The sequence below is a fragment of the Natator depressus genome, chromosome 13 (genome assembly GCF_965152275.1).
Source record: "Natator depressus isolate rNatDep1 chromosome 13, rNatDep2.hap1, whole genome shotgun sequence".
NCBI classification, from domain to species: domain Eukaryota; kingdom Metazoa; phylum Chordata; order Testudines; family Cheloniidae; genus Natator; species Natator depressus.
The window spans coordinates 6,467,416-6,495,246 of NC_134246.1; the positions used below are offsets into that span (position 1 = coordinate 6,467,416).

Below are 27,831 nucleotides of genomic sequence, written 5' to 3' on the forward strand. Positions count from 1 at the left end.
AATATTTTCCATCCACTTTGCACTAGTGTGAATGGCAGCATAAAGTACTGAGCAACAGACTCAGACCCCATGTTTTTAGCCTCAGACTCCAACTTGGTATGCCGACTTTTGTGCATAAATGGTGTGCTCCCAGAAAAGTGGTAAAGCACCAGTTTTGCATGCATCTATAGCCGTTCTGGCCATTAGTTGGGGAGCTAGCCACATACTCACCAATCTGTTTCACTGTAGATTTTGTAAATCAGCAAGAATAAAAGTGAGGGACTTGATGGATATTTAGTAACATACGTTAACAAACAGGTATAAGAAACTAGGCACATGGTTAGAGCTACATAAAGATCTTCACAAGCAAGAAAATACTGGAACAGATCTAACTTGATATCCTTAGATTATGAAGCCCTGTCTAGAACTTTTAAACCATTATGAAATTTAATACTGTTTAACAAGGCTTGTGTCCATGCTAAGCACATTTTAAACCAAATATAGTTCTAGAATGGTATTTGGATGCTAAGTAATTTTGAATGTGATTCATCAAATTACCATAAACTAGGAGCCACATTCTGATCTTGATTACCCTGATTTAAATCCACAGTTAATCCAAAGACATCGATGTTTAACTAAATTCCGGATCTGCTGCAGGGTCTGACTTTATTCGCACAGCAATACTGTAAATATACTTAAGTGGTTTCACCAACGGTTTCCAAAAACAATTTCATTTTAGTGCTCATGTGGACAGGCCAAAAGTTAATTTCTTGAATGTTACTGTTGGAGGAATTCCAAAACACATTTTCCTTCTGTTAGGCTGAGATCATAAGCACAACCAATGAAATGGCATCAATAATGAGCACTATTCTGAAATCCAAATACACCAATTGGGGCTCTGTGTACACTGGGGCAAATTGCCAGGCTTTGAGCAAAATGGACAAGACATTAATTCACTTTTTTGTTGAAGCATTCCATCATTCCCATCCTTTCAAGCAGGAAAAACTCCGGGCACGGTGACTTCCAATATTAACTTTAACTGTCGACAACAGTTAGGACATCAACAGCACTAGGCAATGCTGTGCAAATTACTGAATTAGCGTGTTATAAAATGTTGCAAGTGCTCTGAAACTAGCAGTAGTAGGGAGCACTTACCATGTTACCAAGCAATGTCAGCATAATGGGAAAAAGGTACATACATTAATAAGGTTAATAAGTGTAAATATTTTATTTAAGCTGTCTCCATATTTTTTAGCACACATTTACTGTCAAACATCTGGGTCACTGACTCTATTACAAGTCCACATTTCGCTGTCAGTGTAAGCATTATTCAGATGCTACTAAGATCTGATTAATGTACCTGTAGCTATTTACACTCACAGTTTGTCTGTGTATCAAGCTATTTTATTATGACAATGGCATAAGCAATCTTGTGTTTAAAATATCCCTTTCCCAGATTACTTGTATTGGGTACAGATAATAGCAAAAAGCAGAAACACACACATCTTATGGATTTTGTTTTATAAGACACTTATCACTTGTGTTTGTGTGACCTGTGCACATGAAAGAATATGGAGACTGGCTTAGTATCTGGCCTCCTAATGGGTAGGCAGGCCCCTTCGTACCTTGGTGGCCAGATGAGATACCCCCATGGAAAACTCATCAAGCATTTTTCCCTCTTTCACCTAGATGAATCAAAATGTCCGTAGTTAGTCATGAAACAAAATGGTGTCTATAGCTTAAAACAGGACAGCTTGTGATAACAGCTAGAGACAAAAGTTAAAAACAAGCTAAAGTATATTTGACTCAATAGACAATGAGGTTAAGAAAATAAAATATGAAGTCTGCTGCTACTAACGAGCTAATCCTCAGCTTTTTACCATTAGTGGGACTCTTTCCATTGACTTATTTGGGCTTTGGATTGGCACTATTACAGGAAACTTGAGAACTGGGGGGAAGAGTGGGGGCGGGAAAAACACCCCACACAGATAAAAAACATATTGCATGGCCATTTACAAAGAATATGTTTTACTGCATAAAATGGTATTCTGGAGAGACTGAATACAAGGCAACTATAAGAATGATATGTTTTTACCATTTACACAAATCTACTGGAAACCTTACAAAAACCTTGATATCCTTGCCTCCTGGTCATTTGGAGCACACTGGAATTTAGTTTCTCAGCTGGTATAAAACAATCACCCCAATACAAAAGTCTACAAGTGACCTGATATAGTTACACATGGGCCAGACTGTCACTGGCTGCTGCCAATTACGTAATTCTAGAAGACAGTTTATTCTAAATAAAATTAACAAAGCATTGCCCAAGGGCAGTTTGCCATTATTCACCTTACCTAATGCGCAACATCCTTCACTACAGTAGTCTTCCAAAACATGGAAGTCAGCTACAGGAAAAGCACCCTAAGAAAATGTACTGGCTGCAATATACTTTGTATTATAAATTACCCTATTTGCATCTATACCAGCTCAACCGAAACAAAAATCTTGATAAGAAGATACATTTCTGTAAAAAGATTCTATTCTGGAAATGATTCAGGATCACATTAAATAGTGGAAAACTCCACATAAAAAAAGACCATGTAATGAATGTGTGATACAAGAGGACTGATTTACCTGGGTGATAGGCTTAATTTTTTCAAATCAGACATGAATCCATATTCTACAGTGCTGGTACTATGTTCCCCCATGAAACAAAAATTAATGTTTTTAATTAACAGTAAAAATAAGTATGTTTAGGAAAAGATTTATAGGTAAGTAGATCATCACATTCTCATACATGAAGGGCTAATTATACAAATTTTAGGATTGCTCCAAAATGTGTCGACGTACAGGATAAATTAAATGCACGTCACCTGGGAAAAAGATATAAAAAACTGTGTTCCACAAGAACAGGGAAGACAATATTTGACCTATTATGGAGACTCTATGATTAAAATAGGTAAAATTAGCCAACACCACTCACTCAGAATGGCTGCTTAGCTTTCTTTTTTTGCCAGCTGGATTACCTGGAAAGCACATATAGCATTCATTCCTGTATCTACAGCTAAAGTGTAAATAACTATACATGTGAGGAGACAGGCTTTCCATCTTGCTTTTGATCCTTTAAAACTATATTCTAAATTCCAGTAAACAATATAGCAATAATTTCAGAAGTGACACTAACAGTTAATCTTTTCCTAGTAAAATGACTGAATAGGATAAAGGTCGAGTATATTCTGTTTTATGAATACATATAATCCTTGGGATTAGCTGATTAAGGCAAGGATCTAAAAAAAAATCAAGAACATATTATTTCTTTTAAAAACTGTCTGCAATCAATTAGAAACCACATTACTGATCAGATTATATTAACCCTTATGTAGCTGTGGATGTTCTGATATGCCTTCAAGATGCTTATTTGAAAGGGAACAGTACTAACAGTCACAGAAGCATGACTACTATGAAATTAAACGCTCACTAAGGTAATATTACTAATCAAAATATTTATCACTGACCTCTCTAGCCAATTAAGAGGTGCCATGAGGGGCTCTGAATGGAGTCCCAGCCACTCTTCCATCACATGAAGGAAGAGGGTTGTAACAGGGCAGCTCATGGGAAGGAGAACAAAGCAAGAGAACATGAGGATCTCTCAGGATTGATTTGGACATGAAGCCCGTCAAAATGAGGACAATTTTGCCACTTGAACATTTCTTTGGTAATATTAATATTGAATTATTTGGCATTTTCCCTCTGCTATTGTGCCAGGATATGTAAAATAAGTGAACTTGCTGGCAATAAACTAACTACTTGTGCCAGGAAAAAACAAAATTACTTCCTAGGTAACACAAAAATACTCTGTACGTAATTTACTCATTTCCAAAGTTACCTTTTCCTGTGCAGGTTTGAGAACATTTTCATTTAAAGTCTGACCTAACTCTGATGCCTATTTAAAAGCAAAACAAAAGTAAAGTCAGTTATATTTTCCTTCATAAAATACAGCCAACATTCACTGCCAAGAAACTAGCCTCCAGGAGACTCAAAGAACATAGGACAGAAAAGCCTTAAGCTTTGCCTCATATAAGCAACATAGTGAGCTAAAAGCACACACAATGCAACACTACAGAGAAAGTGCTAGAAGAAAAAGAAAAACACAGATAAAAGGCAATAAAGGCTGCTGAAAGTTCCCACAGCCCAAGAAAGGTCTGTCTTTGAGCTGGCACAACCTTTCAACCAGCAACAGCCCAGAAGGCAGGCCTCTTGCTAAGCCATGAGCTTTAGTAAATATTTTGAAAAACTGAGCAACTGTACCCTTACACGTTCTTGTTAATGGGATTACCAGCAGAAACAGGCCTTTACATCAGGAAAGAATATTAATTCTTTCACAATGAAATACTCCCTTCCTCTGATGCAGGCAATGTCATCTATTAATAATTTCCCTGTTTCTAGGCAATACACCACAGTCATGCCCATGTGAAAGGATGATTACACTATTTTATGGCTTAAGCTTCTCTCGCTGCTGAAATGTGCAGACATTCTAGGAGGAAAACTGTAATTATATCTAGGACAGATGCACAAGGCTGTTGTACTTTAGAGAGGAGGTTTACAGCATGCAAATCCACACTGTAAGAGTGAGGAAGTCACAAATGAGTTTGGCAGGACAATATTAAAAGGACAGAGTGACTTGGAGTTTTTCATAACTGTTAAAATTATTCCTTTTCTCACTGTCCATAATAAAACAATCTTTAACCAACCATTGGGAGACAAGTACACTAAACTGATTAGTTCTTGAAGAGCTGCTTATGTGCTAAGATGCTGCCATTTATTCTCTTTATAAACAAATATTTGCAAAAACCCAACACACAAAAATCCCCACAGAATTAGAATCAGCATATTTTATGCCTATTAACTCAGACATTGTCCAATTTATTGTCATAAAAAGGTATAATTAACTATGGTTAGTGATCAAAGAATATCAAATATGATGCTTAAGGGAGTAATGGATCACTGCAGATATCAGGGAGGACCCTTTTGTACAGTAACAGGACTGCACAATTTTGCAGATGGGTACAGAAAGGGGCAGTGGGTGACATGGTTTTGTCTTCTTTTGAAACACTGGGTATTGGCCACTGTGAAAGACAGGATATCAAACTTGATAAAGATATGGTGTGATCCAGTACAACAAACACTGTATTCCTTCTGTGGGGCTTACTTACTAAATTCTGGCTTCAAATGGCACTCCAAAGCTATTCGGTATATACATCATTCCTGAATTCCACGTGCAGAAGGAGAAACTGACACCATTAACATTTGCAGGTAGCATGGCTTGCTGTACAGAATGTTCTCTAACATACCAGAGGGCAGAACTGGCTCTTTTTAACTAATTTAACCTATTTTAAATAGGCTTGAAGAGACATTACAGAATGATGCACACAACACTATTAAAAAAATGACTGACTTAAAAAAAAGGAAATAAAAAACGACAGCTCAAGAGCAAACACACATATTCAGCACGAACAGTGACAAAGCGCCCATGCACGTGAATATATGTGAGGGCTTTACCGGCTCTGGCTGCTGCTTGTAGCCCCAAAACTTTACCCAGACAGCACAAGAGAAAGAGAGCAAGGAAGGTAGAAGAAGCAGCTTTTAGCAAAAAAATTGAAGCATTTTTCAGGCAAGTTAAGTAGCATGATCCTTTTCCAATTCCAGGCTCTACTGACAAGAGAAATAATGAGCAGAAGTCTGTTTAATGTCCAGTGGCTAAACTTAATTACTTAATTAAAAATACATGGCCACCACAGTTCAGAGTCAGCCAGATTCTAAGTGTGTGCTATAAAGCAACAGATCAGGTTGTTAATTAGCAAATTTGAGCTACCATTAATATGGCTCAGGAGCTGAAGAACAATCCGCTAAGGTGCTTGTCAGTAGAGCTGATGAGCTTCTACGTTTAGTTCTCTATATTATAAAGATGCACACCCACACTAAATGTAACAGTATATAAAGAACAGGTTTCAAAATGGGAAATCATACGTAGAGGAAGACCTGTATAACACTAAACTTTTCTCATTCAAGCCAAGCGATAAATATCTTATTGCTTTTCGCTAGGGTTCAAGTTGAAGTCCTTCTGAGTGACATTTTCTTTGTTAATCCTTCAAAAACATATACATTTTAGCCTATAATGTGAGATAGTGACGTACGAACATCTATAACTCCCCGCTGACCACCAAGCCTTCCCATGCCTTTCCCAACCCTGTTTTGAACAATATCCCATGAAGCTCAGGCTAATGCTGTACACACATGAATAACAGTTCAAGAGCAAGACTCTTTCATGTACTATACATAATGCCCTTCCAACCCAAAACAAAACATTCAGATTTTGGCACTTAATTAATCATATCCCTTGGGTAATTCAAAGAGTAAAGCCAGATTTTTGCTTTCCAGCTTGGGATTTTCAAAAATGTTCCACAAAAAACAGACCATGTTTATGTCAGAGCTGTGGGCAATTCAGGTCTGACTGTCCCCGCTTTAATCCTAGTATACTAACGAAATATTTGTATATTTGTAATTGTTGCCTGTTTACACATAAGCATCTTAACTCAACAATATTATTCAATGTGCTGTTATTTTCAATTCATGCAATGGAATGAGCACACGCATTCTATTAAAACACCTACTTACAGACCACACACAAAAATTAGAAGCATATACTTTAAGGAGAAACCATCCTTAAGTTTCTCAAAAACACAATCACCACAATATTGTATGGCATCAAACCATTCATTCATTAAACTGTTTAATTTCAATAGCAAATAACTACACCCATTATTTATGTGTACTGTAAAAATGTCATAATCCCTGTGGGAATAAAACCTAATATGTAGTTTTAAGAGATAAGATCCTAGCATATAGTTATACAGATGCAAATATGCAGCACTGAGGATACACACCATAGTTTCATAAGGACCAGATCCAAGACATCTTGTATAAAGAGAATTGGTAGGGATTCCTAATAAGCCTGATTACTGTAAATGACACAGAGCTACTAGTTTTAATCACCTTTTGAGTTGCTTGAGATCCAAATTTGGTAGCCTGTAAAATGGAGGAAAAAAAAATCATTTGTTTAGATCAACTTCATTTTTTTCCCCCCTAACAAACAGACATGGTGAGTGAAATCCTGGTCCCAGCTGAAACCAATGGGAGTTTTGATGTTGACTTCAATGGTGCCCAGGATTTCACGCTCTATTTCTTAGAACATGTTTAGCTGTAAAGAAAGTACATTCCCTACATCCTTCTTTGAATGTATCAACTGTATACAGAAGTGAACAAAAACTGGGATTTTTTTAAAAAAAACAATATTTTCACAAAAGTTTCTCCCCTCATATTTATTTTTTAAATATTGAAAAATTGACTAGCTCTAATTGTAAGTCTATAGCTACTTATATAATCCCCAAGACATAGATATAAAATGATTTGCCAAAAGGGGGCATAAAGACAGGGGAAACACTGTAGCCTAGTTTTGCCAGAAACTCCCTCTCACAACTCAGAATTCTAGATACCTCACTGCCATCTTTCCCTGATGTGCTTTCTGAGTAAATCAGTCTGACTTTATAGATCAGAGTAAATCTACTGAACTAAAAAACTGAAACACAAAGCAACCAACCAAATCAACAATGTATAGCTCAGTGTGAAATTTCGGCAGAAAACACTAACTTGGCTTGACTCAACACTAATCCACACCCTTGCCCCAGAAAACAAAACTCCTTTAAAAAAAGAATGGTAAATAAATGTTAATTATTCTTCTCTTGATATCTATGCGCAGTTCTCCAATTATTTACAGAAATGCCTAACCAAAGCTGTGTATGCATATCCAAAAATAAATAAGTGGAAAATACAGGAAGTAGGACCAATGTCCAAAATATGAAATTCTCATGAATCCATAGGAGTGAGAGGCCTACAGCAGATGAGAAGAGCACAAACTGAGGTGTGGCGTGGTTTGTCAGGAGTTGCTGGCACTAGATGGTAAATTACATTTAATTCTGTGGTGGGATGTCTGAAAGTTTGGATGTATAAGGCTTTGGTGGCTTGATTCTAGAGGCTCCTAGTCAGGCACCTACCTCCGGCAGCTATTTCCCCTTCAATGGCCAACTTAGTGTGGCTGAAAGCTGAAAAACTCTGCTGAAAGACGGAGATCCCATGAGATGGTGGGGAGAGAATGAGGACAAGTTTTAGGCCCTTTGATCTTGTAGTGGTGGGAAAAGGGGAGACACGGCTGGAACATGTTTATAAGGTAGTGGTCACAAGGTTGGTATTTGATATGGTGTGGGACAACAAGGACCCCTACACTTTGATTCAGGCTGTTGAGTGCAAAGTCAAAGGGATCACAGCTCATGATTTAATCATTACCATTAGTGAAAAATTATACACACCAAAGAAGGCAGAGACTCCCAAGGATAGAACAAATGCCTTAAGATATTTTTAGCTCTCAACCACTGGTCTGTCAGTCCTCAAACTCTAAAAACCTCTTCTTTGTTCTACTTCATTCTATCTGCTTTAATTTCAGAATGTAATACTGCAATACTATATATATATATATATATATATATATATATATAAAGTATACTGCTCATCACCATAATTCTGAAAGAATAACAAAACACAAGCCCGTCACTGCAAAACAAAAATCACAGTAGAATATAGCTTTATAGATTCTATTCAAAAGAACAGCATGCGAACATCTGAAAAGGTATGCTAGAGCTCAAAAGGGAAAGGAATGGAACATAAGCACACCTGTGAACATGATTATGCCTCCATAATGTTCACTTTTCATTGTAAATTTAGATCTAGAGTCCCAAGTGTAGTTTTTAGAAACTGAACTAAAAAAACCTGCATAGCTTCTTATGCACTATGCATATAAATCTGCATATGAAAACTTGTACCAAAGACCATGCTCAGCTTTGCTTATACTTAATACATATAGGAAGGAGGGGGACACAGAAGTCAGGGGTTCAACTTACAATATGGAGCATTTATTATTTATTTCAAGATAAATCCCTGTCAAGAGGCCAAACAGAGCTAACAGAATACTTATACCACTGCAACAATAAGACTGAAATAGCTTCTTGGTTACTTACACCCTCTTTAGCTGCTGAGGCAAACTTGCTCGCTCCAGTTGTAAAACTGCTCCATCCCTTTAAAAAAAAAGGGGGGGGGGAGGAGGAGGAAGTGACTAAGCTTAATTTAACATGTAATAGTGAAACAAAGTCAATATACTCTGTAGCACACCCTGTTTTGTAGCCATAAGAGATGCCCACAAATTGAGACAGATTTGTTTGTGGCAAAGTTCCACTGAACTGTAAAAAATACTGCGGTGACTTTCCCTTGTTCTCTTGTGCATTCCCATAGTACAAACCCTGATGATAATGACGGTAACACGAACAATCCTGAACATGGGTTATTCTAGTGGAGAAAACTTCACAATGCTTTTGTTTCTCTCTAAATACAAACATTTTCACAATGATCGCAAGAGAAGACAAAATGTTGGTAGAGCCCGAATAAGCACAGGACACGTCAAGACTAGTTTGCGTTTTGTGAGAGTTAACATCTGGGGGAAAGGGCAAGGGGCAGAGTGAAACTTAGGTATAAGCCTGGAAGAAGGTGAAAAGGGAGCCAAGAGCCAGTGCATTCAAACAAAACAAAACAAAAAAAAAAATTAAGGGGCTCATAAGAAGCAGATGCAGATACATTATTGATTTTTTTCTTGTTTATAAGAAAGCTTAAAACAATTTCTAGTTGTTTTTTTTTAGCCTTATAAATACCAGGAATATAAAGCCTTGTTTTGCCTGTTTTTTTTCCCTGGAGATCTCCATCAAGTTCAGGAAACTCAATCAGTAGTTTTCTCAACCCTTAGTTAATGTAATAGGGTGTGGAATCTATAATAAAGATTTTTTCCTCATGGTTTTTTTGGTCAGGAATTTAATAAGGAGCTACCAAGAAAAAAGGTGACAGTTTAAACATTCTCATTAAACTTTCTTCCTCTATCTATTGTTCAGCTTGCAGTTCCTTGATACTTGTGATATAATAGGATTAGTTACCCAATCATGCAGAAACTTTCAATAAAAACATGAAGAAAAGATTTGAATTTCTAATGTAAAAACAAAAACAGAAAAAAAATCTTTGGCATACTTTTCAGGCCTTCTTTATACACATTATAAAGAAACAAGGAAGGGAACGGACTCCGACAGATTTTTTTCCTTTGCAGGCCACCTGCAAATAAATTTGTTAAGCTATGGAGCTGCACTACTTCAGTGCTACTTAACAACAGCTGCATGGATCAGATATATCCCTATAACTGCCCCATATAGCTGGTATGTCAATTTTGAAGCACAGATATTCCAGTGGTACATGGACACTTGTGAGCATCTCTGCAAAAAAGCTGAAAATAATACAAGAAAAGGTCAGGGTGCTTTGCTCATCATACTTTCCACTGAATTTAGCTAGTCCATAAAAGAAGGTGGAGGGTCTGTACTCAACAGTCCCTTTAAACACTCCAGTAAACACTAAAGTACTCCACTTCATTAGTAGTCTCATCTTGCTGTGTTTCATTCTGATAAAAGGAACGACAGTGATGGTGTTGATGTGCAAATGGCAAGATTTCTTGTAATTCTGATGTTAAAAGTAAGGTCGCGGGACAACAGACAACCTAAACTGAAATTCCAGATGCTCTTTATAGAGCAGGTTCGATCACTATTTTTCTCATCTCAGCCTAATCAGCATCAACTATACAGCAAATTCCTCTCATATATGATAAAGAAAATTGTTTTCCTCAATCGGATGAGAATTCAAGCAAATTATAAACTTCAACCACAGGTGTTTATGTTAACATAAAGGTGTTTAAGCTGCAGTTTGTGTGTTTAGTCACAAGAGGGCATTTTAGTCACTAGTTTCAATCAGATCACATTTGAATAATGTCTGACAAAGATTTAGATCAGAGGCTCTCAACCTTTCCAGAATACTGTACCCCTTTCAGGAGTCTGATTTGTCTTGTGTACCCCCAAGTTCCACCTCACTTAAAAACTCCTTGCTTACAAAATCAGACATAAAAATATAAAAGTGTCACAGCATCCTATTATTGAAAAATTGCTGACTTTCTCATTTTTACCATATAATTATAAATCAATTGGAAAATAAATATTGCACTTACATGTCAGTATATAGAGCAGTATAAACAAGTCTGTATAAAATTTCAGTTTGTACTGACTTTGCTAGTGCTTTTTATGTAGCTTGCTGTAAAACTAGGCAAATATCTAGATGTGTTGATGTACCCCCTGGAAGACCTCTATGTATCCCCAGAGGTATGCGTACCCCTGGTTGAGAACCACTGATTTAGATGATACAGCAGTATTTTACTATAAAAAAACCTGAGAGGTACGTAAGGCATGTGCTTGTGAATTGTGCCATTTATAGAATTTGATATGTAATGTGAATATTAAACATTTTTTCACTCATCTGTGAACACTTTTTCCAATGATCCCCACCCTTCTTTAGAATCCTGTGCCATATGGAACTTCTACCCCATTCCTTCCCCATATTTGAAAGTACAAAACTGTATTTGAAGGGTTGTGTTCAGATGAATGCAGAAGTAAGTCTGTATGCCTCTACACTAGGTCACGATGCTGTAATGAAATCTTGCATTCACCATGCAATAAACTCTAGGAAGCAAAACACCTAGGCATGTGTCAAATATGAGAGCTGCAAACCCAAGGAAAACTTCCAGACCCGCTAGAATTATCTTTGATGGGATCGTCAGGTCACAGAGAAGAAACTAGGAGCACAAAAAAGCAGCCACAGGGGATGTGGCAGGGAGGTTTGTTGGTTTCACTTAAAGATGTAACCCATTCAGGAGTTCCATGAAATACAAATAAAGTCTGAGCAAACTGACTTTTGCATGTTCCTAATGCTGAAAATAACCATTTGCAATGGGTATTTGACTTCTATGGCTGAGGGGAGACTGACACCAAGAGAGTGTTGGAGGGAAAGGGAATAAGGATATTACATACTCTTACAAATATGAGCAATCCCTAAAGGAAAATCCAAATCTCCCCACATTTTTCCTTAAATCAGGTACCACCAAACTGTCTATTTATACTCCCGTCACCCATCACTAGGGCATCTCTTGCCCCTGGTAAACAGTTTGCTACTTGTAGTTGCACATTCCTTGGCAACAGTAGAGTGGTCAATTCTTTTAGTGTTAAGAAGTTCATGTTTGGAATCCTTTTAGGACGGTCTCCACCTGTCTTTTTGACCAGCATTTTAGGCTTAATGTGTTGGAGGAGTCAGGACTTTTGATCAGATTGCTTTGAGAAGACACAGAAGTGTCAATAACAGAAATATGCAGTGTTCCTCAGATGCACCTGTATTGCATATTTCCCAGTTACAGCTATTAATTTTCTCTCTATTCATATTCCCATAATCTGGGCTACAAATTGAGGAACATACTGCTAAGAGTCACAGAAAGCTCAGAGAAAGAATCTCCTTACCGAGTATAGTGAAGACATGGCATTATTGAGGAAGTCGTCATCCTTTTTCGGAGGGTTTACTGTGTTCCCAAATCCCACATAGCGATTCTCTTGGCCACTAAATCACACACCATCAGAAAACAACGGTAATTATTATACATTTCACTAAAACTATCAGACTGAAAATATAAATTATAAGATACGGCTGAATTTTTGTTTCTTTGTTTTAAAGATTTTCATATACATGGAAGTAAAGGACTGGTAGAATTTCCATCAGCAGTGCAGGTAAACTGTGTGCATGACTCCCCCATACAGCTCCACTTTTGCACCTTATTTCTAACATGTAAGAACACCACTAGACAATTATGTAAAGCTAGTGAATGTGCACTGCAGACAAGAAAGCCTCCTTGCACATTTTATCATCTCAGTAAATCTTCTCCTGTGGTATAACAGATCAGTTTGTTACTTCAGAGCTGTGGTCTCTTTTTGCATACAACTCATTGCATTAACTGATTAAATACCTGAGTTTCACACACTTTGCTCTAGGCTATTGAATCTGAAAGCTTCATAGACCAGGAGGCCACCATGGTGATAAACCTACTGTCTATATTTGACTCACGAGCCTCAGCTTCACTGCACATCAAACCTTTCCTTGATACATAGGAAAGAAAAGACCCTTTTTAATTCTTTTATATCCAATCCTTTGTCATGTATTATCACTTATTTACATTTATTTAGGATGTGACCATAGTCTATTATGGCCCAATGGATTAACAGAGCCATATGTAAACTGACGGAAAATAATAAGGCCCTAGTCTAGGGTATTCTGAAGGGCCATGACACACAATGGTTGATATAGAAGTGTCTAATTTAATAAACATTCCTTGCAAGTCAAATAACTTTACCCTTGATAGGAGCTGAAATCATCATTTAACCAGTCTTCAAAAGCTTTGTCGGAAGAGCCAGCTGCATTCTGGGATGGTCCAGCAGAACTAATCAAATGAAGGATTTTTAGGAAGTTAAACTACATGAAGCATAAAGAAACAAATGACTTTGCTCATCATAGAAGCCTGTGCCGAAGACAGATCAGAATTTTACATCCATCAGGTGACAGCATCTGAGTATCTTAACTCATGGAGAAAGACAGCTGTAGACAAGTCCACAAACAATGGTCTTCAGACCACTTTTAGTTTGCTAGCACTTGTTGGTTATTGTAGAACTTACCAATCACAAGTTCCTGGTTCTCTTTGTTTCTAGTTCCTTGTACAGGTAATCCTGGCTCTTTATTGGCAAGAAGAACCAGAAGCACCTGAAAGCAAGATATGCTTCTACCAGGGATCCAGAAACAACAGAGTAAGAGAAACATGGATACCTTCAGGGACTGGAGCCACCAGCTAGAATAGAGCTGACAGCCATGAAAGGGAGAGGGCTATTAGGGGTGAAAGTGGAAGAGGGGACCAGGTGTCTGACCATGACTGAGAGGGGAGATGGTGCATACAGCCACAGTGAAGTATATTCAGGGAAGAAAGGGGAGACAAAGAATGGGACAGAAGGAAAAAGCAAAAATAGGCAAGACATTTGCTGTATTCTGGACAGCTACAATACACTAAAGGCTTTCCTATTTTGAATGTAAGGAAATACTGCAGTAGCCAATTGGGAAATTATGCAATCAAAAGTGGGAGGGACTGTAGCTAGTACAATTACAATCTGTATTAAGATGTGGTCCACACTGAAGAAAGTTTAGATACCACTGCTGTAGGCCAAGGAACCTGAAGCTTGCCCAAATTCTTTGCTAAAAGATACACCAGAAAAAGATTCAGCAGGGAGGACAGGGTGGTCAAACTAACATGCCATCACTTCCTATCCAAAGTCAGAGATAGCGAGATCAAACTGTATGAGATAGCGAGATCAAACTGTATGAGAACTGGGTAACTAGAATACAGACCGATGAGCTGAAGACAGGGCCATCTTGGGCTGAGGTGGAGTCCAGTTTCTGGCAGTAGAAGTTTCAAGAGACCATTCCTTGCCCTCAGCTAAAGTAGCCACCTAAAGAGGGGAGAAAGTGTTAAGAACATGGTAAGGTCCTAATTTTCAAGTAAAATAAAAATGTAGAAGTAACCTTCAATAGAGTGTCAACAGTCAGTTGGAGCAGCCACAGAAGCAGGCAAAGTAGGGATTGCTGCGTGGGACAGAGGGTAAAATGGTGTTTCGCTCATGCTGCTCCCCCTCCGAGCATTCCCAGACCCAGAGCTGTGCAAGGAAGACCTCCCCTCTCAGATGGTCTTGGGGAAAAACTGCTGGGAGGAACCAACCAGCCAATGACAGCAACTGCAGAGGCAGCCAAAGCAGGGCTGTGGCCATTCAGAGGTTTTCCTATAGTTTTGCCTGGACTTTCCCCCAACTGTTTCCTGCAAAGTTCTCCCCTGTGTTCCCCTTCACCTTACCCTCTTCTTCCCTGTCCTGATAGAGACCTGTCCATCCCAGCTCCCCAAAATAGTAAAGATCTAAGGACTACAGTATGAGAAACCAGGCAACGTTAAGCTATTGAGACGTTCCCTCTTTTAGCTGCAGAGTGTCCCAGACCAGCAATTCATAAGTGGCACAACTACACCTCTCTGGGCAAACCAATTTCAAAACTGTGTAAGAATGTAGCTTCTCAATTTAGTGGTGCAGGCCAGCATAAATGCACAACCCCTGTGTGTTCAAGTCTCTGCAATTTCCAGGTGCGTATTTGAATTCTGAGGGGTTTTATTTTGAGAAATTGCACAAAGCCTCCTTTTGGAATGATATTTCCAGTGCAGGCATGGATTTTGCTGCTCTTTATGGTTCCACTTGCTCTTGGCAGAGTAATCTGCCATTTTGCATCCACCAAAAAAGAAGTGCTGGCAATTAAGTGGGCCCTTTTGTGTACAACAATCTGATGCAATAACAAGCTGACTCTCAGCTGGTGTAAACTGGCATAGATCCCTTACCTTCAACTGAGCTACAACAAATTACACCACTGATAATCTGGCGACCATGGCCAAACAAAAACCAACGACATTAATGAAAATTTCTAGAGAACAAGCTTTTTGCAGATTACAGAACTGCAAGTCTTATCCTCTCTCAGGAGCTGCAACAGGTTTTTACAAAGATGTTCCAAGATTTAATAAGTGTTTGTCAAGTGCTTTGAGATTTTCAAATGGGAGGCATTAAGGACGCACAAGTTATTATTCATCTACATTTACCTTATCTCTAAAGAGAGCTGCAGCTTTGCTGTTGTATTTCTCCTGCATTGACCAGCAGGGATCATAATCCTCCTGAGACTCCAGAAATTCTTGAAATTTACCATTACCACCCGCCTTCATCTTCTCCAGCTCAATGTCTTTCCATTTGTCCATAGTGACAGAGCGTACAAAGCTGGAAATCAGAATTAGAGAGGAAACACCTCACTTTTTATTTATTGCTATAATCCCGTTATAATATTATACCATAAAACAAAATTAAAACACCTCAGTGGCAGCTATGCCAAAAATTAAGCTTTTAGAAGTGCCACTGATAACAGTTGCACTTTTACTGAGATTGCTTCCTACCCTGCAGGGAGGAAAAGCACTATAGCGAAAAAGCCTTATGAGTTTTCCGTTGGAAAAAAAAAATTTTGAATAGTGAATTCCACTTAAAAAGGAGATAAACAGTCTGTGCAAATGAAACAAAACGTAGGTATCCTAACCCAAATTCTGAATTGTCTATCAAAATCACTTCACAGAAAATATTTTCCAGACATTTTCCAAACTGTTTGCTACTCTTTACCACCACTTATCCCTCAGGGAGTGCACTTAGAATGAACTTCAGGTACTCAAGTCATCTGTCTTATACCTAAAATAACCTCATCCAAGGGCATTTATGACTGGGATTAGTGTCCCTCAGCTTTGCTTTGGGCCACAAATTAGTGCTGCTGCTCATTATTCCACATGAAAAACAAATAGGCCCCAATTGTTAATGCTTAAATATTCCATCAAAGAAAAGGTAAAAGATCTCCTCTTCACCAAGGCCCTACAAAACTTTGCTCCATCTACATCTCTATGCTTATTTCCTCTTATCCTCTCTTGTTCCTTACACATCTCCCTTTGTCTCTGTGCTTCATACCTTCTTTCATGTAGCAGTTGGAATAGTTTCCACTTCTTATTCACTAACACTCTGGACTCCCTATTCACCTTCAAACCATCCTTTTAAAAACCACTTCTAAGTGTCTCCCTGGTATTAGTGTTCTCATTCCTGAATTCTCCTTTCCCTCCCTTATCTGAATAATTGTTCCATATTCTACCTCTCTGTATTAGATTTAGACCCAGAACCATACACGTGCATGTGTGTTGGAAGGAGTAGAGGTTGTTTTGTTCTTTGGCTCATTTTAGAAGAACATAAAAGCACTTTGTGTACTCGACAGGAACCTCTAACAACATACATTCTATGTTCTGTAATGCACTATGTACATTTATAGCACTACATACATGCTTTATAGTAGTATTACGATTGTCTTATTTCAATTTTAAAACTATCTGGTACCACTAGAGTTCTTTAGCTTACAAAAACAGACAAATTTAAAATAGGATACAACGTGAACAACTGACAGGACTAGAGATCTCCTAAATCTCTCCATAACATTAAATTTGGTTCATGGAGAGGTAACATACTGCCGTAACCTAACTTTATTATATGTGTACTTATAATACTAACTCATTTTTGGTTTCTAGATTCCACAGTGGATTAGCAATATGTCATATTCTGATTTTCAAAATTCTAGATTTGCTGTTCTACTGAAGAATGGCAAACTTGCATCTCCACAGCTATATCCAAAAAAAAATACTCCTTGCAATAACTTCCATTTTTTTCCCCTGAAGAGAAAATTGTAAATCTGGTCTGTGTTTGTTCCCAAGATTGACCTGAGGTGAACTCCCAAGCCTCTGTGTTTTCCTGAGCATTCCAAACAGATCCAGATTCCATAGGTCACACTCACCCATTGGGGGTTAAATGCACCACACTCAAAACAGACCTATAAGAGAAAAAATATTGTCCATAACTCTCAGTCATCATTTGTTCCAGGTAAAACTTTCAAAGTACGGCCACAGAAAATCATAAAAAAAGCTACTTGCAGCAAATAAATTCAGAATTAGGAGTTGTTTGTGTTTAAAGACTTCTTCCTCATGTATATAACTTCTATTAGGTAGTCATTTAGAAAGTGCCTGAAGGGTTTAATGTTTTATAGGCAGAACCATTCATGTTAACTGACTCAGACTAGAGAAATACAAGCTAAACTGATGTTTCTATCTCTAGAAAGACTGAATTAAACACTCTGCCCCGCAGGGCACCATATAAATGTATTATGAAATAACTTTGTTTCACATGTCCATAAAGAACAAAACATACATAATCAAAATTTATGCTTTTTTTGGATTGTTTTGAGGGGGAGAAAACAGTCCAACAGGTAAAGAATAAGGTGGAATTAGTTTTATGTCACGGAGAAAAAGTTAGGACTGAATTAATGTTCCAGTGATCTGACCATCTGACAGCCAGTCACAAACATAATTGCAACTAGCATGGTTCTAGCACCAATCCAGGCAGGCATTTAAAAAAAATAGACAAACATACTTGTGTATTGGGCATCTTCTGTTCTTCTATAGCAGGGATTCTAAATATAGTTTGTCATCATGTCATGTCGGGGCAACTGATTGAAAGTTTCAAATATAATTACAAATCCCTAGGGTGTACAGGAGGACTTCAAAGGCAGATTACCATAAATATGGTAGCATACTGACAAGATTATTTTGTTTGCATTAGAGTATAAACATAAAATGATTTAAATAGAAAGTTCCTATTCTTAAAATATGCAACAATGTCCCAAAATAAAATTATCTGAGGGATTGGCTGACAAACCACCAATGGTTTACTGAATCACTAGAACCACTCAAAGAAGTTATGCCCAATACTTGACAGTATTGTAATACAATTTAATGAAAGTATATACATATCCACATCTGTACCTTAAAATTTACTGGCTATGCTAATACCATTAATTAAATCTTCAGAGAACAAATTCAGTTGTCTGAAATGGGCTGAAAAGTATTTGTTGCTGCTTAATTAAATATATATATAGACCTTCTTACATTGTTCTCATCTTGCACTCTGACTTCTTTAAGAACTTTCCTTGTTCTTGGACTTGCCATGTTTCTATAATGGGGGAAACACAATTTTAAAGATTTTAAATCAACTTACATATTAAGTGCTGATCAAATGCTCGGCACTTGTACAAGATGCAAAGACTATCCCTGCAAAGCAAAGAGTTTACAATCTAAAATTTTTGAAGGGCACAGTCAATTGTGTATTTGTTCCTTGTTACAAGAAACACTTATGATTAATAAAAGGGGTACTTGTGGCACCTTAGAGACTAACAAATTTATTAGAGCATAATCTTTCGTGAGCTACAGCTCACTTCATCGTATGCATCCGATGAAGTGAGCTGTAGCTCACGAAAGCTTATGCTCTAATAAATTTGTTAGTCTCCAAGGTGCCACAAGTACCCCTTTTCTTTTTACAGATACAGACTAACACGGCTGCTACTCTGAAATTTATGATTAATATAACACATTAAAGGAAAAATATGTATTTTTCAATTTACTGTGTGCATTTGGCACTTTGCATAGTCAGTTACAGTTGCTGTTTTATGTATCAATGGGATATCACTAATGAAGAGCTTGCAGTGGGCTCAGGTGCCTGCTCTTCCATAGCTCTATAAGAATATGGTTAGCGGCAGCAGATTCAAAACCTGAAGAGTTACACAGTAATACGTAGGCAGGCATACACATACAAATGTAGCGGGTGGCAGGAGAGGCAACCCAAAACACTTTTGATTATGTTGCTGTCAAGTCCACCCACTCCCCCTGCTTAAAGACCCTTATAAACCCTAACCAGGGTCCCAGCAAAGGAGCAGAAACCCTTATAAAATGTAAATTTAAAAATTCTGTACATGCTATTTAAAGGGTACTCTAAGAAAGTTGCTTTTTATGAAAAATAATTTTGAAAAAGGTTGACATTTTCCCTTAAAAAACAGATTTTAAGAAATACATTCTGATTATTCTAAGTTTTTATGTAAAATATACTTTAAGCTCTGATCAGTTCTGCAATACTGTACTACAGACTTGACAATTTGCAAGTGGCATGAAAAGTAACAGCTGCTAAAGTGCATGAAGCAAAGTTATACTACAGATTTTAGGATATACATTCAGCAAGGAACTTGGATTTACATGTAGTACATTTATCTGAAGCACTGACAGACATTAAACACATTCTGATAAATGGGATTGCAACCTACATACAATTTAGTTGTTTAGGATGTAGGGTGAAATATAACAATTTGGATAAGTGGAAATTATTCAAAGTTTATAATAAATAGGGTTTTATGGTATTTATTTTGCTGTACTTTAAACACTACCAGCTCTTTTTTCCTAATTCTTCACACCCCAAGCTTTTCCCTACCAAAAAAAGCTATTTGAACGTCCAAAATTCACTAATAGACATAGAAATGTCAGGCTGACCTAGGAGCAATGCAGAGCACTACATTCAGAATACAAGAGGGACTAGGAAAAAAGCAGAAAAGAATGGGTCAGTGTTTGAACCTATTAAAAAAAAATCAAAGACTCATTTTCAAATTTGAAGGTCTTTGAATGAAGGAAAGGGCATTGCCCCAGCTGTCTCTGACACTTCCATATTACTGTTTTTGAAAAGCGTGGTTTAGTGGACTACACACAGGCCTGAGGCAGCTCTAATTACCTTTTTTACTCTCACTTAATGTGTGCCTTTAAGCAAATAGCTAAATCCTTTCCTCTTCTTCTGTAAAATGAGAAGAATACTACTTATTCAATTCACCAATTTATTGAGGGAGTTAATATTCACAACACTAAGGTGTAAATGACTATGTAAGTGCTAAGTACCATTCCAAAACACAGACATGTCCATAACTGGAGAAAGTCAAACCAATTTCCAACCTTCACATTGTGTTTTTCCCCCTGTAAAAAATCCCTTAAATCTTTAATTTGTGCCATCCCTGCCATACAGGTTTACAGTAAACACTAACCTGGACCTGTGAATTACAACACTAACATGCAGTGCTACAGCGAAGCTGTGCAAGGCTAAGGGCTGGTATCCAAATACCAGCTCTCTCAGGGTAATTCATGAAAAAATAAATAAAAAATTGCTACACATCATCACTGTTGAAAGATGAGGTTATTTATATCTTTGAAGGATTTCAGTCTATGTTAGGCATTCCTTTTAATTCATGGCCATTGAAAATAATGCAGTAAAGGATGTAATATTTGTATAGCGGTGTTTATTTTCATGCCATTTGGAGGACAATCTTCTGTTTTTAAACTTATACTCGTCATCTAGCATTTGTTCTTTTTTAATCATTAATCAGATCATCATTAGTTATTCTTTGTTGAGCCAAGAAAGATTACCCACTATACAGGCTTTTCTGTTTAAAAATATAAGTGTGTTATTAGGTTACATTGTAATTAATGCTTGATGAAGCACAATATTTCAGCTGCCCTTTCTCAATCTTAAATTTTTCAATTTTTTGTTGTTGGTTCATTAATCAGGACAGAAACAGCTTTTATGTCTTGTATAATGTAAAAAGAATGACAAGTAAACTTTTTTCCGACTGCACTATTTTTCCAATGGGATTCTGAAGCTAAAGTTTCTCTTATATACCTTGCTCACATCCATTTGAAGAAGGAAATATATTGATATATATTTTTGACCATAATCTAGTCAAAAACTGCAGCAAATAAGCTTCCATGGATCTGATGTACAGGGCTCCATTTTCTCTTTTGTCAGTGGTGGAAAGGGGGGGAACCTCCCTCGTTCCATTACACATACATTTCAAACTGGACAGGGAGAAGAGATTAAAATGTTTCAGATGTTTTATTTCTGAATTGAAGATATTAATCTAATTAACAGTGGTAATTTGTTGGTAGATAATGAGGGTGGGGAATATATTTAGTTACATCATTTTCTTCTGTTCTCTTTCAACTCTGCCTCCACTCTCTTTTAAAGGGTGGTTATTTCAAATTTGCAGAATGGTGCATAGGTATGTGATATAGTGTCTCTCTGGTGTTATTTGCCTGCCCTCCTTCTCCCTCATCTAGAAATGCTAGAGTAGGTTTTCATTCAGAATAGTGGGGAAAAGAGACAGGGGCTGTCTGCTCCAATCAGAAAACCTTCTAGCCTTACTGGCCAGAGATCTAAACAGACGCCACATTCTGGAAATTAGGCTCCTCCTCTGGCCACGATACACTGTGGTTCTGCTGGAGGAGGAAGAGTCTGAAGCAAGTCTTTTGGCCTAGACTTGCACTGGTTAAGGAGGGAGAGATCTGACTGCCCTGCTCAATACACTTTGCTTCTGCTCCCCTACCCCTTCCGCCATGGTGCTCATCTGCACTGCGTGATGGGGGAGGTTGAAAAAACGAAGTCAGGCTGCGAAGCTGCTCTCCCCCTATCCACAAGGCTCCATCTGGCTGGCAAAACGCAGAGGACTCAAGTGGAGAAGGAACTTAAGTTCCTGATTCAGATGACATAGCTGTAGAGTGGGATTCCATTACTCAAGAAAGCATTACAGGGGTAGTTGTAAAGCTGAGACTCCCATGATCACAGCAACTTTACAGTGCTATGAAAGTCATGAATCTTCACAGCACCTCTGTGAGGTAGACAAAAATATCCATTGTACAGGTGGGGAAAGGGAGGCAGAGAGAGGTTAAGTGAATTACCCAGAGCTAACGAGAGACCTATTGAACCAGGATTAGAATTCAGAAGTCCCTGGCTCCCAGTTTTGTGCTCAGACTATGTCTCTCTCCAGTATTCTTTACTAGTAGTCGTCTAAATCCCAAGTCATCTAGTCCCCCCAATGTTTATTTTCTATGTGAATGTGATTCAATTATGGGTTCATCTATTCCAAGCATCACAGAGTCATTAAAGTCAACCTAGAAATACAGTAGAACCCTGTTTATTCTACCCTCCATAACCCAACAATCTTTATACAGACAACCAGAGCACAAAGGTCCAGAAGAGGGCAATATCTCTCGGGGCCGCTAGATGACGCTGCAGCATTGCACTTTCCTATTGTACGGTTTCTCCAGATTTTTGATTATCTGATCTGGCCCCAGGCCCCAACTAGATCAGATAAATGGGGTTCTGCTGTAGTCTAAGAGTCAAGCCACAACCATAGTAATACACTAAGAGTTCACAGCTTTACACACACATTTACAGATATTGGTCATCTTCCGGCATTCAGTTGAGGAACTGGCAAGAACAATTAGAATTTGTAATTTTGTTTGGAAGTTTGGCTCCTTGAACCTGCATTGTGGACACAGAACACTTTAAATTACAGTATAGCTGAATTATTGAACCTCTGTGCAGTCACCTAATCACCACTGCCTCTATTCTTCAGGACACTAAACACTGTTTTCCTGATTTTCTACAGATTATAAATACTGAAAAGGCAGAGAACAAATTATAAAGAAAAGTAACATTTATCTTGTGGAAATAAGTTTTCTTTGAGGAATGTAATTGTTTAATGTATTCCCTCCAATATTACAGAGGAAAAGAAGATTCAATATTGAATGGAAAAGAAAGTTTGCCATAAATACACAATTCAGACAAACACACGTACAAGTTAACTATGAAATTTTAGACTAAATGTGCCAGCTAACATTCTACAGCAGAGCAAGTTTACAATGGATCAGTATATTAAGTATCCTGGAATGTTTTGTTTCCTGGTCTTGAATATTCAAGTCATCTGCTTCCACACTGGAGAGTAAAAGTGTACTCTCTGCATTTCCTACAGCAATGATTTCCACAAACCAGGATGTCATCCATGCTGACTACCTCAGCACTGAAGAATCATGTTTACCCAAATTATCTATTAATCATCCTTTTGTTTTACTAAAAGCAAAGTAGTGAAGTGGTAGTAGAAGTAGCTGATCTACAAGTACAATTATGATGTTCAGGGTTTAAAACAGCTACAGCAGGACTTTGAAACTCTGACATGGTGGACTAGTCATATGGTTGAAACTCTAAAGAGTTTTGCAATACACCATATAGAGGATATTACATAAAAAGTAAACAATCTGATGGGATAGGTTCCAGATATCTTAGTTTACAGACTTCATCGGGATTAAAGATGTCTTAGGTAAGATGGTGGTATCAGTCTGCGGGGCATAACTTTTTAAAATGGTTTTAAGTGGTGGACAAACATTCTCAAGCCATTTTTTCAAGTTAGATGCTTTTCCACACTGACCAGCACAACCATCTTACCTGAAACTAAGCTCAAGATGAGAAGGTGGAAGAGATTCTGAATCCACATCCCAATGAAGCCTGTAAACTGAGATACTCAGATCCAGGCTCCGTTCTTGAAGACCTTTTCAGAACATGACCAGATTCCTAATGAGGATGGAGGCTTCTCCTCTCTAGAAGACTTATGTGGGGGGAGGGGGGAAGAGAGACAGAAGAGCATTGCTCTTAAAAACAGATCCAATGGACTAAGTCTTATTTGAAGCAGTACTTTAAAAAAAAGCAATGCGGTTTTTCCTTTCTGCCTTTAAAGCACCAGAGCAAGCAATCAATATCACTGGGGAGAGGCTAGAGTGTGGTGGCTCTGGGGCCCCATCTGCACTGATGGCTGGAAGGTGGCTACCATCTGCAAGGGTTATCCTGGCGAAGGGACACGACCCAGCAGCGGTAACCCTGGCTAACAAGGCGCTGTCACAGCCACAGCTAGAGACACAAAGGGGCAGGACTTCAAACCCGGGGCTCTCGGCATCCCAGGACCGGGGAGTGCGGCTGCAGCGAGCTTCCTGCAGAACCCTCCAGACAGGGGAGAAGGGCTGACAGCGGGGGGGCGGGGCCTGAGGCCAGGGGGAGGGATGAGGTCGGGGGGCGGGGCGCGGTATGCCAGGGCCGGGGGGGGGACCGGCTCCGAGGGGGGGGGCGGGGGCGAGGTAGACCAGCGCCGGGGGGGGGACCGGCTCCGAGGGGGGGGGCGGGGGCGAGGTAGGCCAGCGCCGGGGGGGAGGGGACCGGCTCCGGCGGGGGGGCGGGGGCGAGGTAGGCCAGCGCCGGGGGGGAGGGGACCGGCTCCGGGGGGGGGGGGCGGGGGCGAGGTAGGCCAGCGCCGGGGGGGAGGGGACCGGCTCCAGGGGGGGCGGGGTAGGCCAGGGCCGGGATCGGGCTGAAGGGGGGCCAGGGCCAAGGAGCCCCGGGGGCGGGGGGGGGCGACTCGGGGCCTGAGGGAGGCCGGGGGGAAAGCGGGCGGCTCCGGGGATCCTGAGGGGAGGCAGGGCATGCCCCACGGCGGGCCGGGGTCCCCCGGCCTGGGGGGGAGGGGGGCGGCGGGGGCCGGGGGGTCCCTGCCCGGGGCCGGCTCTGTACCTCCTGCGGCAGCGGGCGGCCCCGGCTTTCGCTCTCCCCCGGCTCCTCACAGCGCAGCCGCCGCCGGCCCCGGCGACGTTGCAGGGTTGCAAAGCATGCTGGGAACGGGGACGGGGTTAACCCCCTCGGGCCCGGCCTGCGGGATGGGGCGGGGGGGGACACCGGAGGGGCGCGCGCAGACAGGGACACCCAGACAAAGGCGGGAGGAAGAGGCAGACAGACAGCGATGGACGGACAGAGAGACACGGGCTCAGAGAGGGACACTCAAACACAGACAGACACCCGGGGGGGACAGGGAGAGTGAGGGGGACCAGACAGCACGTGTGAGAAATGGGGGGGGGGGGTAATAGGCACCTATGTAAGATATGCACCCCACCTATCTGGACGGTCCCTATAAAATGGGGAGATCTGGTCACCCGAAGGGAGACACGGGAACAGACCCCGCTGGAGCAGAGACCATGGTCCCGGCTACATTGTGCCGGGTTGCGGGCCCGGTCCCGGACCGGGCTCTGAGCGCGCTGCGGCTCCTCCTCGCTCCCCTCGCCCCGGGCGGGATTGCAGGGTCCGGCCTCCGGGGGATCCCGGTCCGGCAGCGAATAGTCTGAAGCCACGCAACTTATTTTACTGGAGGTGTGAAGGTGATTTCCATCCATTGTTACCCCAAAATCCTCTCTAAAAGTGATGACGTAGCTGGCTGATGACATGAGGAAAGCGGCTGGCATTGATTTGTAAAGGTCGGAGCCAAATGTTGAGAGCCCATTTACACTATCCCTCATTTCTTTTTAAGCGGGGACTTTAGACCCTTCAGAGCAGTCCTTTCACATTTACATTTGAAACCCAGAGAGACAAGATGCTGGTCCTTTTCAGTGCAATGCCTGTTCCAGCCAGGGTACTTAATAAGCCGTCTATTGTCCTGCCATGGTTACATGGAAGATGAACAAGAATAACTCTCATTACTATGAACGGTGGCTACATGCATAACCCCTCCCTTACATCAACAAGAAGAGAATGGACCCTGAATACCTGTACATTGGAGGTGTGCAGTGAAACATAAAGTAAATTCTACCCGCACAATTTGCTTTTCCAATTAAGGACAAAGTGACCTCTTCTGATAAGTGCCATTATTTTCTGGTAACATGAACTAATGTGAAATGAGGTTCCCATTATATACACACTATATGAGAATCTAATTAGAGTATTCATCATACTATTTCTGTAATTGGTACAGGGCCCAGTGATTGGTATCAGCATTGATTCTGCAGTGTGTCTGACAGGGCTTGTGTTGCATATTCAATACTTTATGCTTGCAGCCTCGAGGGAGCACTGTTGTGCAACATTTTTCATATGTCATGGATGATGCAGAACTGGGGTATTAACACTGTCTCTATTCTTGGTTCATTTACCAAACATGAACATTCACACACTGTCTGGGCTGCAGAATCTTCCAGTGGCAGCCCTGGCTGGATGGATCAAAATTGCCACTAATAACCTGAAGCATGTTAATGCATTCCCTGCTCTTTCACAGAAGATATGATTTATGAATTGCATGGAACAATAAATAGTTTTGGATGCTTACATTTGCACTATGGTAGCAATATTGCAACCCTTCCTAGTATGGAAAAAGTCTTCACTAACATGATAAATCAGAAGTAGGAGTAAGTACTTGTGTAAGTGAGAGTTACAGGATCAGGCCCATTCATTCAGTGGGAATGAGACAAAGCCAGCAAAGTCTCTCCTACACAGCATACAAATGAATCAATGCAGTTCCCTAGCAAGTCTTCATTGCTCTGTTCCTGGAATCTGGGACAGGTACATAACCCCAATAAGGCCATCTCTGAAATGGAGACAGATATCTGTACAAAAACATTAAAAATATTAACATGTAGGATTCAGAAAAAATGTCCTAAATTATATCTTCCCCCTTTCCTTGGTTGATTGGCTATTAGTTGGACTGCCAATATGAAACACTGTTAGCCGTAGTTTTTTATCATCATGCCTAATTTCAAATACAGTAAAATGTGAGGACAAGGGACAAACTGTAAGATAGAAGGAGATATAAGGAAAATGCACTCCTTTTGGAAGATTTTTCATACTAGTTTTGATGGGTCTTTTTTCTCTTTAATTTCCCTTGGCATTCAAGTTTTGCATTGTCATTAATTATAACTTATGCAGCAATAATAATCAAATCATAACAACAGAATGTGGCCCTTTTTTAGCTCCCTGTATGTCTTCAATAGCCTCCAAATAGTACTGGTAGGAAATATGATGAGACCTGGAGCTCTTTTTGCTCTTCTCTGCACCCTATGATTTCCTAATAGCATTTCTTAGAAATAAAACTTCAGTCCCTCTCCTACCCCATGATCGGTAACTAGCTGCTCATTTACACCAGATTGGCCTGCTTCTGGGAAGAAGATACCATTTTCCCTTAGAAAGCATTACACAGTGACTTGTCCCAAAATAAATACATGAATTACAGTGTTTTTGTCTGTGTTTTGAACAGTGCTGAGTTTGTTATTGGCACTTAATGCTCTCACTAATGATATTAAGCACTTTTGGCCCTGATCCTGCAAAGACTTAATAACATGGTTAACTTTATACACTTCAGTGATCCCAATTATTTCACTGGGATTACTCATGTGTGTAAGTCTTTGCAGGAATGGGACCTTAGGCATTTAATGTTAATTATATTACATGAGAGAAAATAACAGAGATAAACTATGTTAAATGTTATCTTCCATCTGAAGAAGCCTCAGTAGATCTATTAATTATTATTCCATTATTTAATGTTTGCAAATAGTGCCATAGATATGCACAGTGCCTTACAGACTTTGTAAAGTAAGATAATTAAATTACAGAGCACGTTGTCACTGAAGTTACAGCAGAAATC

At 39.6% G+C, this 27,831-nt stretch overlaps 1 protein-coding gene across 9 annotated transcripts in view; it reads right to left on the bottom strand.

Moving 5' to 3' along the window:
- ARFGAP1 (ARF GTPase activating protein 1) overlaps positions 1-25,041 on the bottom strand; it is a 31,961-nt gene extending 6,920 nt beyond the window's left edge. For 2 of the 9 annotated variants that reach the window (XM_074969546.1, XM_074969543.1), the window contains exons 1-12: positions 24,945-25,041; positions 18,632-18,695; positions 17,411-17,520; positions 15,719-15,890; positions 14,437-14,537; positions 13,397-13,483; positions 12,513-12,609; positions 9,108-9,164; positions 7,033-7,065; positions 5,539-5,568; positions 3,866-3,922; positions 1,605-1,664 (exon numbers count right to left, since the gene is read on the bottom strand). In XM_074969546.1, coding sequence (XP_074825647.1) covers positions 1,605-1,664; positions 3,866-3,922; positions 5,539-5,568; positions 7,033-7,065; positions 9,108-9,164; positions 12,513-12,609; positions 13,397-13,483; positions 14,437-14,537; positions 15,719-15,890; positions 17,411-17,520; positions 18,632-18,691 — 864 coding nt within the window. In that variant the 5' untranslated portion in view covers positions 18,692-18,695; positions 24,945-25,041. Of the gene's footprint in view, positions 1-1,604; positions 1,665-3,865; positions 3,923-5,538; positions 5,569-7,032; positions 7,066-9,107; positions 9,165-12,512; positions 12,610-13,396; positions 13,484-14,436; positions 14,538-15,718; positions 15,891-17,410; positions 17,521-18,631; positions 18,696-21,230; positions 21,362-23,831; positions 23,992-24,944 lie in introns of those variants that run through there. The other 7 variants (XM_074969544.1, XM_074969545.1, XM_074969547.1 and 4 more) reach the window with 7 other exon arrangements.
- Between the last annotated feature and the right edge of the window lie 2,790 nt (positions 25,042-27,831).